The sequence below is a fragment of the Sarcophilus harrisii genome, chromosome 3, assembly GCF_902635505.1.
Source record: "Sarcophilus harrisii chromosome 3, mSarHar1.11, whole genome shotgun sequence".
Classification (NCBI taxonomy): Eukaryota; Metazoa; Chordata; class Mammalia; order Dasyuromorphia; family Dasyuridae; genus Sarcophilus; species Sarcophilus harrisii.
Genome location: NC_045428.1, coordinates 72,535,510 through 72,552,420, shown reverse-complemented (window position 1 = coordinate 72,552,420; position 16,911 = coordinate 72,535,510). Strand labels below are relative to the sequence as shown.

The 16,911-nt window shown below is 32.7% G+C and overlaps 1 protein-coding gene across 1 annotated transcript in view; it reads left to right on the top strand.

Annotated features, from left to right (window-relative positions):
• CPS1 (carbamoyl-phosphate synthase 1) overlaps positions 1 to 16,911 on the top strand; it is a 150,439-nt gene that overhangs the window by 16,131 nt on the left and 117,397 nt on the right. Inside the window, exons 2-6 of the mRNA XM_003765961.4 lie at positions 2,872 to 2,981; positions 7,602 to 7,746; positions 8,939 to 9,028; positions 10,821 to 10,877; positions 13,728 to 13,820. Coding sequence (XP_003766009.1) covers positions 2,872 to 2,981; positions 7,602 to 7,746; positions 8,939 to 9,028; positions 10,821 to 10,877; positions 13,728 to 13,820 — 495 coding nt within the window. The remainder of the gene's footprint in view (positions 1 to 2,871; positions 2,982 to 7,601; positions 7,747 to 8,938; positions 9,029 to 10,820; positions 10,878 to 13,727; positions 13,821 to 16,911) is intronic.

Genomic DNA, 16,911 nt, shown 5'->3' with positions numbered 1-16,911 from the left:
AGCTTCATTCAACACATAATTTTCATCTTCTTTACAAGATTAGATGGTGCTTAAAATAAGGATATTCAATTCTGATTTTTTTTATATTTAGGGTGCAGAAGGGAAGGGAAAAGATGAGTTAGAAATTAAAATAGTACATGAGGCAGATGGTACTCAGAATAAGCAGGGCAAACTGGCATAAGAAAACCAACCACAACAGCTCTCTTGTATTTTCTTTTCCCAGATCTCATCAGTTAAACAGCCTCTTTTCAGGTTTTACCAAAGTTAGTTTTTCTATAATATTTGAGAAATATTTTTCTTTCCTTCTGTTTTCTGAAAGGCAGAGAGTTGAATACCATGATTCTCGAAAGTCAGAAATACTCAGTCTCAATATAAAGGAAGAATACCATAGAGGAAAGGAAGCAGGATCCAGGGGGAACCTGCATTCCAATCTTCACTGACACTTGTGACATTTAGTTTCAAGGCTGTTTTCTTATTGTAAAAAAGGGCTAAAACAGCTGTAATATGTATTTTGAAAGTATTTATTGAGGTTCAAATGATATAATGTTTGTAAAACAGTATAGAAAAGCTAATATATTTACAAGAAAGTGATGTTTCAGCATTTTAATTGTCATATCCACATGCATTTATCAATCACTGACGTGTGTGTGTGTGTGTGTGTGTGTGTGTGTGATCTGTGATATTGTTCACCCTATAAATGAAATGAGCTTTGGATCCAAATTAACTTTGTCATTGCTCCAAAAAACTATCAGTTAATTTTTCAAGTTAGAAATGGAAAAAGCATATTTAAATACAGGAGAAAGCAACTGTATCATGATTTTGAAAGCAGTAACCAAGAAAAGATGGTCTCCTTGTAATCAAATTAGGAGGGGGTTAAATGAGTGGCTATTAATTAGTTAATGAATTTTTGCTCTGTGTCTCAATTTATGTATAAATAACAAATTGATGGGGTTTTTTTCCCTTTTAAATCAACTAAAGTCCCTTTGGGACATATGGATTAAGAAGCTAATGAGTATTGGATAAAAGACCAAATTTGAGATTTTTGAGTACTTGTCATAAGGCTGCAGATAGATGAAATTTCACCTTAGAGATAAAAACTAAAACAAACAAAATGTCAAGTTCTTACAGTTAATTATCTGGTGCCAGAGTATGCAAAGCATTCCACTAAAAGACAGGAACTTGTAGCTCCTGTGTTGAATATCGACATGATGTAATAAGTGGGAGAAGCACTTTGTGAATATGACTCCTAGCTCTGCCGGTATTAACCTGACAGATTATTCGGCTTCTCTGTTCTTCACTTTGCTCATTAGGGAAATGAGGTGGGTTGGATCAGATGATCTCTCATGTCCCTTTCAGCTCTAAGACTATGATAATATCATTTGACAAAGAAGTGACTGTTTCAGGTAGCTATTTTTTTCTTTTATTTTGTAGGCTATTGAACCCTTACAGAAGGATCTCAACTTTTCTAATTTGTTTTCTAGGAGAAAAGTAAGATGGCTATGTGTATTACATGCAAATTTGAGAGAATATAATGCAAATTTAATAGAGTTATAACTCAGAAGTCTGGCACTAGAAATAAGTTCATTTGGGGGTAGAAGTGGAATATTTCTTGGCCGTAGTCAAGTGCACAAGTGTACAAGAAAAGGGGCGGCTCCTCCTGGAGAGAGCCTGGCCTGAATCTCCATTGGCTTACTGATGTTTCATGATGCTCCAACTCCCAGGAAGAGGGACTTGGTTATGAGAATGGGAAGTGATGGTAAGGAAAATAATGTTTAGGACTTCAGAGGTGTCACCTTGGGATAGGAGAGGGAAAACACTGATTGTACCATATGACATGGCATTGGCAGAGACTAAAAATCAGTGTTAATAGTCCACTATGTGAAGGACACACAGTCTCAGAATATTGCCTGGGATGCAAGGTCCTGGATATTTTGACACAACTGTCCAAATCTTTCTGAAGATCATGAGGTCCTTCTGGATGGGAGAGGAGCCAGGGCTTCTTTCCTCCCTGATTCTTCTCTCGCCTCTGAAGTGGTTTACAGGATCTTAGATAGAATCAGGTCCTCCTGGCTTGCTACTGAATTAATGCTGGATTTAGAAATGACTTTCTGTTTTATAGGATAAATTTATTGGTAAACATTAGCTTAATATATTTGATTATTGAATTAATTCAAAGGAAATGTTCCCACCTGATAAAGGTATCATGACTAGAGTATTCTGTTAATCATTGTAAGTGATGGAGGAGGTGATTTACTCAATAGATTCCCACATATTCTGTAATGATGAAGATTCCCTTGAAATTCCAGGAGAAGGGACTAAAGTGGGACATGAACATACTTCTACATCGTTTATTACTTTTAAAGAAATAGATCAGCTGTGCCTTTAAGGTACTCTCATTTCCAAACATTTCAATTCATTATGGTGTCTCATATTGAAGGCATTCAATAAACATTTGACTTGGATAAACTAAAAATCCGATAGTCTTTTTTTTTTTGGTAAGGGTCCATTGGACAGTTCAGAATATGTGTATATATATGTGTGTGTAAGGAATACTAAGAATAATAACTGATGTCACTCAATTTAAGCAACATTTCTCAATATACATTATGAACAGTCCTTCTATTGATGATTCATCAATAGTTTACACTGTTCCTTTCCAGAATGAAATAAAACTGAATACCTATTTATGACAAAAAATCATTTGAGAAGAATAAGAACAAGCAGGAGAATATCCCCAGATGTGACTAGTTAGATGGCCATAAACTGAACAATGCCATATTATTTAATCTTTTATGTTCAAGATTCTGATTGACTTCCATTATATAATATTTTTTCTATATTGCCAAGACTCATGTAGTTTGTTTTTTCTAGGCTCAGACAGCACACATTGTGCTAGAAGATGGAACCAAGATGAAAGGTTACTCCTTTGGTCATCCATCATCTGTTGCTGGTGAAGTTGTTTTCAACACTGGCCTGGCAGGGTAAGTGATGCTTAAGCCCTAGTCTCCTTCTAATGATAGTTAAGGGTATTGGGTTTATTTTAGGTAAAATGGGAGGAAATTATCTACTAATAGGATATGGGTGCCTTTGGTTTTGCCATTGTACAAAGCTTCAGACATAAATCATTAAGAAAGAGACCACTGAGATACCACAATGATAGTTTGTTATCTGCTCTTTCTACTGCTAAGTAGTTTCTCCAAAGGGTAAATAATGCTGACAACTTAGGTGAGAAAAGCAGAAAATTTGTCTATTACATCACCTAATTCTGATTATGTATGAATCTTATTAAAGTAGAGAACAATAAAGTAAGGGAGAATATCAAAACACTCATCTCCCTCTTGGTTCCCAGAAGAAAACCTTTGCTCTTGCAGTTCAGTAGGATCATGGAATCATAACCTTTAGAAGGGGAAGGAAAACTTGAGTAATCTTGTCTAGGTATTTGATTTTGCAGATGAGGAACCTAAGGTCCCAAGAAGTGGAGATTTTTTCACAAAGTCACATAGCAGAATCAAATTTAGAACTGTGGCTTCTGACTCGAAATCCAGTGTTCTTTCCACTGTATTCTGTAGCTGCTTTGTTTATGAATGGGATTTTTAAAGCCACACTCTATTAGTACAATCCCAAAGACTGAAGAAATAATTGAGTTCCTGCTTATGTCTTATAATCTTGTAATTAAATAGGAAAGATGAAATTACACAGAGAATAGTATTCATATTCTTCTTATTACTAGTTATCATTGAGAGAGGAAATATCTAATGTTGATGCCTTTTAAAATGCACAATGCTAATTTAAATGAATCACTGTAATATATTTGTCACCAAGCTTTTTTTTTAAGTGAGTTTTGGATCTCAATATTTATAAAGCCTATTCAACATTTGAAATGTTTTCAGAAACAGTCCAAGATAGAGATTCTAGAGAAAGCACACAACTAACCCTTTCCTGAAGTATCTGGGAATCAGGAGTTCTAGTCCCACTCTTAGTTCCGCTACCAACTATGTATATGATTTAGAGTGAATCTCTTTGCTATGTCTTTGTGGTACTCATTTTTCTCTATAATATGAAAGGGTTGAACTAGATTGAGGGGTTAACATTGTTTTATATCATAGAGCCTTTTGACAGACTAAAATATATGCTTTTAAATGCATAAAATGACATTTATAGGATTATAAAAGAAAATAATTGCATTGAAATATTTACCAAAATAGAAAAAGAAAAATAGTTCAAATACTCCAGATTAAGGATTTCTAGGCTAGATGAATGAAATTCTATGATTATATAATTTAGCATTATTTAAAAAAATATTTCTACAAGAACTATTTCAAAAGGGATTTTTGGAAGAAAAGGGAAGGTCACCTTTTCAGTGAAAATACTTGATAAGTTCTTTAGGGACCTAATTGAGCCCAGAAAGGGAAAAAGGTACTGATGTCCAAAGTATTGGCTGAGATTCCATTATTTTATTAATGTACACTTTCCTCCAAACTCTAAGTTGCCTATGTGAAATAAAGAGCACTAGATGGATTTTTAAATAGTTCCACTGGTGAGAATGTTAAATTACAGTGTATGAAATCTGTTTGCAAAGTTTTGCTTCACAAGGCAATTATTTAAGCTTTTCGACAGCACTAATTACTAGCTGTGTTAATATACCTGCCAACAAACAACTGTTTAATATAGATCAGAATGATGGAGGGCACTAGAGTTTTCTTTCCTGTGATAGATTATAGGTAATAAATCTTGTCACATCACAAAAGTCAAACAGGACCTGATGGATTAATTTCCTTTCAACACAGCAGTTCCCTAGCACAAGCTATATTTATTCATTTACGGATGAGAGTTAAGAATTTGTTCAGAAGCAATGGCTAGTTCTTTTAAGGAGAGCTGGAGGAGAAAGAGCTGGAAAGTTAGAGTTATTTGTTAAATATACATCTCCTTTTGATGTTGAAGTCTAGACTTAATCTTTATAGATTTGGATAGGTTCTCAGAATCATTGACTTAGAACTAAAAGGACTTTAGAGATTAACCATTCCATTTCTCTCTTTTTGTAGATGAGATTACTAAAACCAATAAAAGTTAAGTGACTTGCCCAAAATTATATAACTATTTAATGGTAGAGCTAAGATTAGAAACCAGCTTAAGTCTTTATCTTTTGGCAATAAATGTATCAATAAATATATCTTATTTGGCAATAAATATACCAATGTATCAATATATGATGTATCAATAAATAATCATATCAATATAAATCTATATATATCAATAAATATATAAATCTATATAAACATATCTTAAGCAAGAGATGTTAGATGAGAGATCCATGATACTTATGCATCTCAACAGATTTTTGATTTTTAGTCTTTAGGAGGAAAAGAGGGCACATAAGAACATAATAAATTTAGCTTCCCACCACCACCATTGTAGCACTGTACATAAAACAAAAATTGAGTCTGATACTAAGAAGATCCAGTGAATATAGAGTTAGGTGCTCTTACTTAACACCATCTTCTCATCATATTAGCCTCGGACAATAACCTGCCATCTTTCTAATATATAGAGCACTAGCTCCAAAGTTAGAACATTTTGTTTTACATTTATGATCCTGGACAAACCTGGGCAAAATCTGTAAAATGAGAAGATTGGAATAGGTGACCTTGAAGGAATATTCTGGCTTTTCAATTCTATAATTCTGGTTCTTGAATATGAGAATTATTAGAGCATAGAGGATAACTTAGAAGCCTATGTCAAATGATTTGATGAGGGAATCTTGATGAGGGAAGGCCATCAACCTAAAGTAAATGATTTTATGAAGAAAACTACAAAAAACTAGAAATCTGTGGTAAATCAGAGTTGAAAAGCTAAATATTATATTGAATGAAATTTTAGTAGGGATTCCTTCCAACAGAGTTTGAGGAATTTGTGAATGAATTTTCTTTTTTGGTTTCTGAATTATTGCCTCTGTTATTCTAAGAACAAAATTCACTTTACATAAGTTAAAGAAGCAGTGAGATTCAGTGTAAAGTATATTGAATAAAGAAACAAAGATTTAAGATTCAAATCGAAGCTCTGATACTTAAACCATTATGAAACTGGGTAAATCATTTTACATTGTGGATATCAGTCTCTTCTCCTCTAAGAGCTGGACCATTAGGTTTTTTGATTCATCTTTTTTATAGAAAGATTAGACTTGAGATTTTATTGGTACAGGAAACTCCTTTTATGAATTCAGGCTGGCACATTCTCTGGAACTTATAGTGTTAGAGAGTAATTTGCATAATTGAGAGAGCTTGTTACTTTCCCAAAATTACATAACCAGCATGGCTATGTAGTTAGATCTTGAAGCAAGGTCTTCCTAGTTCTTTATCCGAGGCTAGTTCTTTATCAACCACTACATCACATTGCCTATTGTGCAACCTAGGAATATGAACACTTATCAGTCCTGAGTCTGTGATAGCATATGGTTTTCTAGAGATACATGGCTAAATACATATGGCCAGTATATAAAATTTCAAATGGATCATTAAATTAGTTATAGTTCCTTTGCTCATTTGCCTTTAGATGAAAAAATGAAAACTTATGGGAAAAGCTACATGAATGAAATAGATCATGTATGTGGGAAATAAAAATCAAACATTGATATTGCATATATACTTATGCACATATGCATATAAATGTGTATAAAATTTTTCACAATTTTATATATGCATATATATTTTTAGAGTTCCAAAAAAATTTAAAATCGATATTATAGAATTTACTTCTATTAGTTACATATATGCATTATTTTGATAGCCTATTTCATAATCAAGAAAAAAGGTATATACATTAATACTATTTTTATAACTTACATATTGGTTCTTAAAGCCAAAAAATAACTTTCTCACTTTGTGACAAAAATATTTTGCTAAGAATGTCAAATTACAATAAAAGCATCAATTTGGACCTGTTTATATCTAGTAGACTGTCTAAAATGTAAATCCTTTACCATTTTCTAAGCAAAACAGATAAAGTGAAGAGAAAACTTTTTTAAAAAAGAGGAAATAAACTAAAAGCTTAAAAAGAGGTTTTATATTTACAAAGCAATATTCATAAAGTAATGTTTCCAAAATACTTTCACCTACATTATATTATTAATCTTAATATTAATTAATACTAATTAATTAATTAAGATTAATCTTAATCTATAATAATCCTGTCAGACAAGCAAGATAAGATTCTGTATCCCATTTTTCAGTCAAGAAAGTGAAGCTCAGAGGGGTTAAGTAGTAAGTGAAATAGCAAGGACTAGAACTTGCCTCTTTTCTCTTTAACTCATTGCCCTCTCTGTTATGGCATGATGTTTTCATGTTTAGCTCAAGAAGTATTTTATGCATACTCATATATCAATAAAAAAAAAGAAGGCTACAAAAATGTTCTGGGAAGGTTCTTATATTGATGGGCCAGTTTTTCCTCAATTTGTAATTCTGTGATTACATTTCTATGGTAGTCTAAAATCTATTTAAAGTTTAAAATATACATTATCATACATTTTATTGTTTTGCAATAAATTTAGTGATTCAAGTAGTTAATAAGTTTCTTTCTGTTGATTGCCTCTTTATGTATCTCTCCAGGTACCCTGAAGCTATTACAGATCCTGCCTACCGAGGACAGATTCTTACAATGGCCAATCCAATAGTAGGAAATGGTGGTGCTCCAGATACTGCTGCACTGGATGAAATGGGACTAAGCAAATATTTAGAGTCAGATGGCATTAAGGTAATAGTCATAAATTTGACAGAAAAATTCTCAGGCAAAATGAAGCATGAGTTGAATAATTTTCTTAACAGCTAATCTGAGTAATTTGAGATTTCAAATTTGTTCTTCTACAGATAGAAAAGAAATTATTTTCCTACATTAGAATAATTTGGACTTCAATTATTCAGAATCATTGTTTATCTTACTTAAACTTACTCTGTTTTTTATTGTGGGTATGTAGAACTAATTTAGATTGTGATCTTCAAAAAATGCCTTGCCAGATTTTTAGTAGTATAGCCTACAGTTTATATGTTGTGCTAGACTCAATCCTATTCAATCCAACAAATTCAGTGAACATTTGTTATATATCTGTTGTGTATAGAAAATTGTGCCGGAGGAGAACATCTTGCAGGATCAAGCAAAAGCCAGTAATCAAAGTATAGGGGATGGATGGACAGGCATTCAGATAATAGCAAAGCCAGAGGTTTCAGTAGATTTGAATCCAAGGGTCCAATCAATACCAGAAATCTAGTTAGGAGATTGGAATTTAGGGGCATAAATATAATACCAGAAATCTAATTAGGAGATTAGAATTTAGGGACAGAAATATAATACCAGAAATCTAGTTAGGAGATTAGAATTTAGGGACAGAAATATAATACCAGAAATCTAGTTAGGAGATTAGAATTTAGGGACAGAAATATAATACCAGAAACCTAGTTAGGAAATTAGAATTTAGGGACAAAATATAATTACTAGAAGGCGAGGAATATAGTACACTAGGATAGAAAACCAGTCCCTGGAATTACTGCAGAAAAAAACAAAGCTATAGGAACTTAATAATACTTTAATTTGCTTTACTTCTAAAGTTTTCTTTGTGCACTAATTCTTTATAAACAGCAGTGCCACTGGAAGACACATATTGTCTTAAGAGCTTATTTTCTTATATATTCTTATTGTTGGAAAGCTATGGAGAATTAAAGAATTTTAAAAATTAAAGCAAACTAATTATTATGACAGTTATTTCAACAGAATGCTATCAAGTATATATCTTCCCTCTAGTTCAAAACAATTTCCTGTTATTCTTATTTAATTTTTATGTGGATTCACAGCAGTTGAACTTATAAAATCATTCCTATAGTAATTGACTTATATGATGGAACTTCACAACTGCATCAATTAATTCAAACAACCTTATTTTTTTTCTTTGCAGGTGGCAGGTCTGCTGGTGCTGAATTATAGTGAAGAATACAACCATTGGCTGGCTTCTAAAAGTCTAAGCCAGTGGCTACAAGAAGAAAAGGTGAGAAATTTGATATGGAACCTTCCATTGGTTAAAGGCCAATATTCATAGTGTAAGACAGAGAAAATATATCCTGGTTCAGAATAGCCAGATCCTTGAGAAAAATTATTCATTTCCATTTATTACTGTCTACCCACTGGGATTGTATTTGAAGACTTCTCATATGTATAGCATCGGCTGGGACTAGAGTTTCCCTCACATAGTCTTTAAAGACCTAGACTCATTTCCATGAAATGAAACATCAGGGAAGGACTTCAATACAAGATTATATGTGTGTATTCACATGTACACATGCACATGTGATATACATGTGTATATACATATAGGGCTAATATATTCCCAATTTTTTTTATGGCATACATACTATATATATGTAAACCTGTATATATGTTCATATAAACCTGCATGCATGTATATCTTTATATTTATAAATGTAGACTATATATGGAATTATTAGACGTATGTATGTGTATATATATGTATCTATCTATTTATTTCTCTCTCTCTATCTTTATATGTACACACCTAATTCCATTAGCACAGTGACAAACCAGTTGTTACTCTATATGCCATACAGAGCATGCATTTTATAAATACATTTGTACCTCAGTTCTGACAGTTTTTATTCCTGTTGAGGACAATTTTAAACTGATATATCATAAGACAATTGGTAAATAAAGCAATACTCACTCCCCTTCACGATGTTATCATAATAAGTGAATGCAAATCTCTTTGAATATTAGCCAAGGGATTAGCAGACAGTTGCACAATTGTTAAAGTGTACTTGGAATTAGGAAGACTTACTTGGTTCTCCATTTACTAGCTATGTGAACCTGGGCAAGTCCCTTTTCCTCTGTCTTGATTTTTTTTTAAATCATAAAAAGGGGGTAACAATAGCATGTAACTCACAAGGTGATTTGAGTGTTAAATGAGAACATTTCTAAAGCCTTTACAAACCTCAGGCAACATATAAATGTTAACTGGTCTTTTACTATTATCTATTACTAAGACACAAAAAGAAATTTTAGTAAAGTGAATTATAGAATGAATGATAAAGTATTTATTAAAAATTGGCTGATGTGTATTGTATTAAGTACCTTGGACATAAGTAAAAGTGAACAAAACAAGTGCTACATTCTAATGGGGGAAGATAGCACCTAGAGAGGAAGGGGGTGGTGTAATACATGTGTCATGATTTGTAAATAGTTGGGAAATGACAGAGTCTAATTCTGGGCAAGATGAAATGAAAGGTCATTCATTCATTGGAACCCAGCATCCTGGGGCAAAGTGCAAGGTTTCAGTGGGAGGAGATTAGGATGAGGAGAAGAATGAGGCTCATGACTGAAGTACACATGATATGGTTTTGAAATGTCCCATTTAACAGAAGTTCCCAGGGCTTGTGGTTCAAACTATAAACTTGTGTATTACTTACATAAACTTAAACACAAAATTCTTGAGTCCCCCCAATATGTTCCATATGAGTTTTAAATAAATTATTTAAATTTAGAAAAGACAGAAATAAAAATAAAAAATAGAAAGTAATAAAACCAAAAATAAGTGCATTCCAATGTGAGATCTGGGTTAAAAGAATGCAGTAGAATGGACCAACATCCTCTGCCTTTCCGTAGTAGCAACCCTTGGTCAGAATAAAATAAAAGACTGGAAAAAAATTGAATTGGGCCAGAGGATAGATGCAGTTAAGTTGGCATAAGAAGGTGATTCATTCTGTGTTAATAGTTCTTCATGATAGTCATGATACTTCATTTTTACTGTAATTTTCTGCTTCTTCCAGGTTCCAGCTCTTTATGGAGTGGATACAAGAATGCTGACTAAAATAATTCGGGATAAGGTATAACCCTCATTCCTCCCTCCCAGCTCCATGCACCCTCCTTCCCAAATCCGTAGGTCTTCCCTTCCCTTACATACTTTTTCTTCTAATGCCTGAAAAAACTAGACACCTATTTTATTATGTAAAGTCATGAATCTGGTCAATTTTAGCTTTTTTAAGCCTCAGATTTTTATTCTATTATTGATTTCAGCTTAGTTCATAAGGTTGAACACTTAGAGAGTATGCTCATTACTGAATGTGCTTAAGGTTAATTCATTCAACAAGTTTGTATTGAGTGTCCAGCCTATGCACACTGCTACAGGGGATATCAGGCCAGTTGAAAGCATGATCCTTGCTCCCAAAGAGTGCATGCATAATCCTGTTAGGTGATAGGGCATATATTAAAACCAATGGAGAATATCAGCCAAGGCAAGATAATGCAGCAAAAACAGAATACAGAAATTCTGCCTGAATGCAAAGGAAAGAAGTGGATGGCATGGGGATGATGACAGTTGAGGAAATTTCCTTGGAAAAGGTCAATCTGATGTTAATTTGTTGAAATATTTGAAAATTTTCTTTTGTAAAATAAGCAGTGATCAAGTAGTTCCACATAAAATGAGTCTATTGATAATAATCCTGGCAACCAATTTGCCCTTGGATTTTTATGATTCCAGAATTCCTCTTTAAGAAGAGCACGTCTTGAAAACTAAGTGACCTATAAGGCAGTTTAGATTCCTTGGCCTCAACCTTATATTATCTAACCTCATATCCCTGTTTTCAGGATACTCATTTTCCATAATTTGTTTCCCACTTGTGAAATTAGATGAATTCTTTAAAAAAAATTTCTTTGGTTTGTTCCCCATTCAAAAACAAAATAGGAGTTATTTATTACTATGCTCTTTACCTTTATACCATATTTATAGTGATAGATATATTCACCAAATGAATTTACAATCTTTAAATTAAACTATAAACGTGCAAGGAAGAAAAATAGGTGATATAAATGATCCATCTTGAAAAAAATAAACATACAACTGAACTGATCAAAAAAATTTTTTTGAGAGAACATACCGGATGTAGGTGGATATAGCACAAAGATCTGGGTTCTAGTTTTACCTATGACATTTAGTAGCTACATAATATTAGAAAAGTCTCAATTTTCTTCTCTGGGTCTAATTTTCCTTATCTCTAAAATAAGGAGGTTGAGTCAGATGATTTCTAAGGTTCACTTTCCTTTAATATTCTCTTCTTTTGTGACTCTGATATCACTGTCAATGGAAATAAGTGCCAGCCAGGAAAATGAATATACATGCTCTTTTATCTAAATGCAACTCATTCTTTAGGCTCCTCATTTCAATTCTCCCTTTCTTTGGTTTTAATGAAAATTAATTTTCAGGAAGAAACTCAAATATTTGTTATATAAAGGTGCTTCCAATCTAAGTTTAATGACATGGGTAGCAGTGGAAGTTTGTGAAGAAGTCTGGAGAGGTAGAAATTCTCACTGGCAAAAATCTGTTCAACTATTGTATTTTGTAGATTAAATAGATTTAGTGCTTTTGGGAAAAGAATATACAAGACTGGGTCTTGAGATAAACTCCTAAACTTTCATTGGAAACAAGTATGTTTTTAGTATTTAACTAATAATTTAGCACATGAAAAATGGCAGCAATACAAATTTTATTGGAACATGAGTGATCTATATAAAAATTCAAAATGTAGTCTTTTCTTCTATCTATTTTAGATTGAAAAAGTAGGTTATTTTTTCATTCACTGTGCTTTTAGGAACAAAGAATGAGACCTGCTTTTCAAAATTAGGAATGCATAAATAAACATTTATTCAATAAATTGGACTGAAGATAAATAAACACAGGACATGAAGTTAGATAGTAATCCACTGTAGAGGTGAAATGTGGTTTGTGATCAGTTTTGCCATAGTTAGGAGCTAGAGCAGTGAGGCAACTCTCCCTAGGATTGGAGTAAGCCAGTATTTTTGAATACTTATTTGAAAACCACTAGCATGCTGATTTTTCTATCTCCAGCCACTTAATCCCAAGTGACTTTTTCTCTAAACGATTATCTCTGAGAGGGAATAAAGGTTTGTTTCTATTTCTTCCCAGGCAATAATATTTTAAGGAGTAAAGAGGAAATCATGCTATGTACTTAACTTTCCTCTCCAAATAAAATCTTGACAACTAAGATTAGAATGGAATTTTTATGAAAAAAGTTTCATAAGCAGACCCAAATTGACTTTTAACAACAGCAAATAAACAAATCCAAAAGGAGAATAAGAAAGGAAGAAAGAATTTTCTATTGGATAAAAAGGAAAAGGATGTGTAGAACTTCAAGGTCAAACATACACTTTACTGAAACAGGATAATGTCAAATTGCTATCCCATGTATTGAGAGTAGTGAACAATTCTGATGTCTGACCTTGGGACTTTACATAGTATTTAATCTTTGTTCTCTACTGTACTCACTCTGACATTATAATAATAATACTATTTTATACATCCTCCTCCAATTTTATCGCTCTCTTTTCATCTCAATTGGTAGGTTTGGACTCCTGAATTAAAAATTAACCATTTTTCCTGGGCATCAAAGGCATGAGGTTGTGTTCTCAATTTTACCAATTTGGTAACTTAAATTTAGGTTCCAAATCAACCAACTATATTTTCCATAGTTTTTTTTTTTAAATGTGATATGTAAACCTTTTATTTTTAAGTCTGTGAAGGTGAATAAACTTCCACAGACAAATTGAACATTTATAAAGATGTCTAAATTTTGGAGCAGCTGTTCAAATCCCTATGAGTTTAGCCTGTCAGCACCTTCTTTGTTGCTTACATTTAGCTGTCTAATTCTTTAATTTGACAGGGCACCATGCTTGGAAAGATTGAATTTGAAGGTCAGCCTGTGGAGTTTGTGGATCCAAATAAGCAGAATTTGATTGCTGAAGTTTCAACCAAGGTGAGAGACCTTCCCTTTGATATTTTGAAAATTTAGCTTCTTCCCTTTAGTCTTGCCTTGCTTGGTATAGTGCCATATTCATTTATCAGGCCATCTCAGTTTTCTGGAACAAAGCAGAGAATCAGAAAATTAGCAAAATGAACTTTCAGAAGCCAATATAAATCACAAAATTCATAGACAATAATCATGGGAGAGTTTCTTACAATTTTACTTTAAAGCCAATTATTCATCCTTACCTTAGACATAATGCTAATAACCTTGGTTATCTACTCCCATAATCTACAAAAATTTAGAAACAACAAATTAAAAGTCTGTTAGGATTGGGTACTTTGACATCAGCAAGAAATGATAACTGACAACTTGACTGTGGAGAAGACAAAAAAAAAAGAAATAATGAAAAGTGAGAAAAATATAGGATTCATCTTTACTGATGAACATTTTTACAGTATGATGAACAATAAGATAACCTAATCTTATGTCATTGTGCAGTATTATACCTTCCCCTCCCCCCCACGTACTGAATTTTTTAAAGATAGGCCTTCATTAAATCTCTTGAAATGTTTACAAGACAGACGTTTTATCGTTTTTTTCAATGATTGAGAAGCTGGGCTGCAAAGAAATTAGATGAGTACCCTGAGTCAGTCATAGAAGGTAGGATTAAATCTTAAATCACGAAAAACTGTTTTCAAAAGCATAACATAAGTACCATGAAGGCAAGGATTGTTTCATTTTTTTTACCTTTGTATTCCAAGCATTTAGCATTAGATGTGGTACACCGTGGCTATTTTATAAATGTTTTTGAGGTTTTTGAGGTTAAAAATTTTCTTTCATTAATTGAATAAAGACAAAAGGGTATTCATTGAAAGGATGGAATTTTGTTCCAAAAGTGATATTGAAATGTTAGTTTCTATTTTCTCCTCTTTCTGCATCCCTCTATTTTTTCTTCTTGCTTCTTACCTTATGCCAATTCTGAAAATGAAAGAATCAAAGCTGCTTAAGATGAACAGAGTCCCACCCTGAAACATCTCATGGCAGAGACTCAGGTAGAAATACTTAGCATTCCCAAGATCTCTTCTCCAATACTAAGTCCAGCAGTACTTGATAAAAAATAGCCCCAGCCCTTGCCCTTATAACAAACTTGGGATCTAATAGAAATTTCCATTTCCATTTTTTAATTAAAGAAAATGAACTTCTGAACTTATCTACGCTTATCTGACCTTCTCAATCTGGCTGTAGCCTACCCTTTTGCTGATAGCAAAACGACCAAGAACATTCTGATATGCTGCTAAAAAGAGATAGAATAAGATACAAGCTGTGTTATCAAAGGCTAAAGTAGACTGAATATAAGACATGATTTGGGAAAGTAAGCTGATTGTGTACCAATTCCAAACTGTCAAGGATATGATTCATACAAGCATAAGGGATGCTGTTTGTTCACTTTTAGAAACATGTTACAAATAAAGGTTTCTAAAAACTATGGCTCAGAAAAATATTCGAATTACTCCTCTTTAATATTCCCTCTTTTCTGAAATAGCCATTCTTGATCCCGAATGTTTGAAAGTGCTTTGTGTTAGATTAGGTGAAGCCCAAAGCTTCAAAGTCAAAAAGCATGGAAGACATTTTGTAATTGGGACTTAATTTTGCAATGCCATAAAACATCCCTAAGAGGAAGGATAAATTTCTGTTTTTCCTGGAAATGTGTATAGGGATCAAAGCAAACCTTTTTATACCATAGAATTTGCAACATTGAGCCTTAGAGAAAGTTCTTACACTCTTTGTGTACCATGGACCTTTTTGGCAGGTTGGTATAGGCTGGGGGACCTGTTTTTCAATAGTATTTTTAAATGCACAAAATATATAGAATATATTGATAATGAATTGAAGAGAATATATTGAAATATAGTTATTAAAATATTTTAACAACAAGTTTAGAGCCTCTAGATTTAGAAATTTTGTTGAAAGATGTGCATAGGGAAGTGCATTCAGTCTTGCAATTAGAAGTTGAAGTTCTCAGTTGCAACCACCAGGGGATCTATAGTCACAGACCAGGATTTTAATTTGAGTATCCAGGAGAAATAATTGGAAAGGTAGTCTCACCCCAGAAAAGCACAACTACCCTAGTTGTAAAGCTATTAAGGGTGAGTTTGTGGTCTCTTTATGTTTGTAGATTCATTTTATTAGTGTTAAAAGCAGTTTTATAAAAACCAGACAACACATTCTGTGATCCTCAGTGGTGGTAATTATCAGCTGGGATAATCAATCTACTGATAAACAGTTATTTCACATAAATAAGTTTCCTTCTTATTATAAAGTAAGAATGTGTTTATTTGGAGGTTTGAGGTTCTAACTAACCATCAGTTGGTTTGGTGTTTATTGAATTCAGGCAATAAACTTAATGCTGTTGTATAATTTAGCTATTAGAAAAGTAATTTTCCCTCCTTTTTAGATAAAGAAGAGATGTAGAAGATAGCTGTGATTTAGTGGATGGCTTTAGAATTAGAAGGATATTGGCTTAAATCTATATCTGAATGGGTATATGACCCTGGTCTGGTTATTTAATTTTTTTCCATGCTATAGGTAAATCTTTCAACACAGTATCTTAACCTAGGATCTCTAATATTGCTTAAAGTATTTTGATAGTTCTATTTCAATATAATTGATTTTCTTTCCAGTACTATATGTTTTGTGCATTTAAAAGCACTATTCTGAGATGGGGTCTATAGGCTTTACCAACTCTCAAAGGCCTCTAAGACATACAATAAGGGTTAAAAACTCCCTCAAAGTTTCTAAATTGCAGAAGAGTTGCTGGTTTGCATCCTTGGAGAGTGTTTTATCTATATTTTCCACATTAATGAAATCTATGTTTGTACATATCTATAGAGAGTAAGTATATACATTCCACAGCATGTACAATTATATATATATATATATGTAGACACATCTCTAAGTATATGCTTTTGATAATATATATGCATATATATGTATATATGTGTCATGGAATTCACTGTGTGATTTGTGAAGAAAAATATTCACCAAATATTCCATCAGCCTTCCTTGTAAAAATCTTTAAGTATTGAAGATCCTGAGTTAT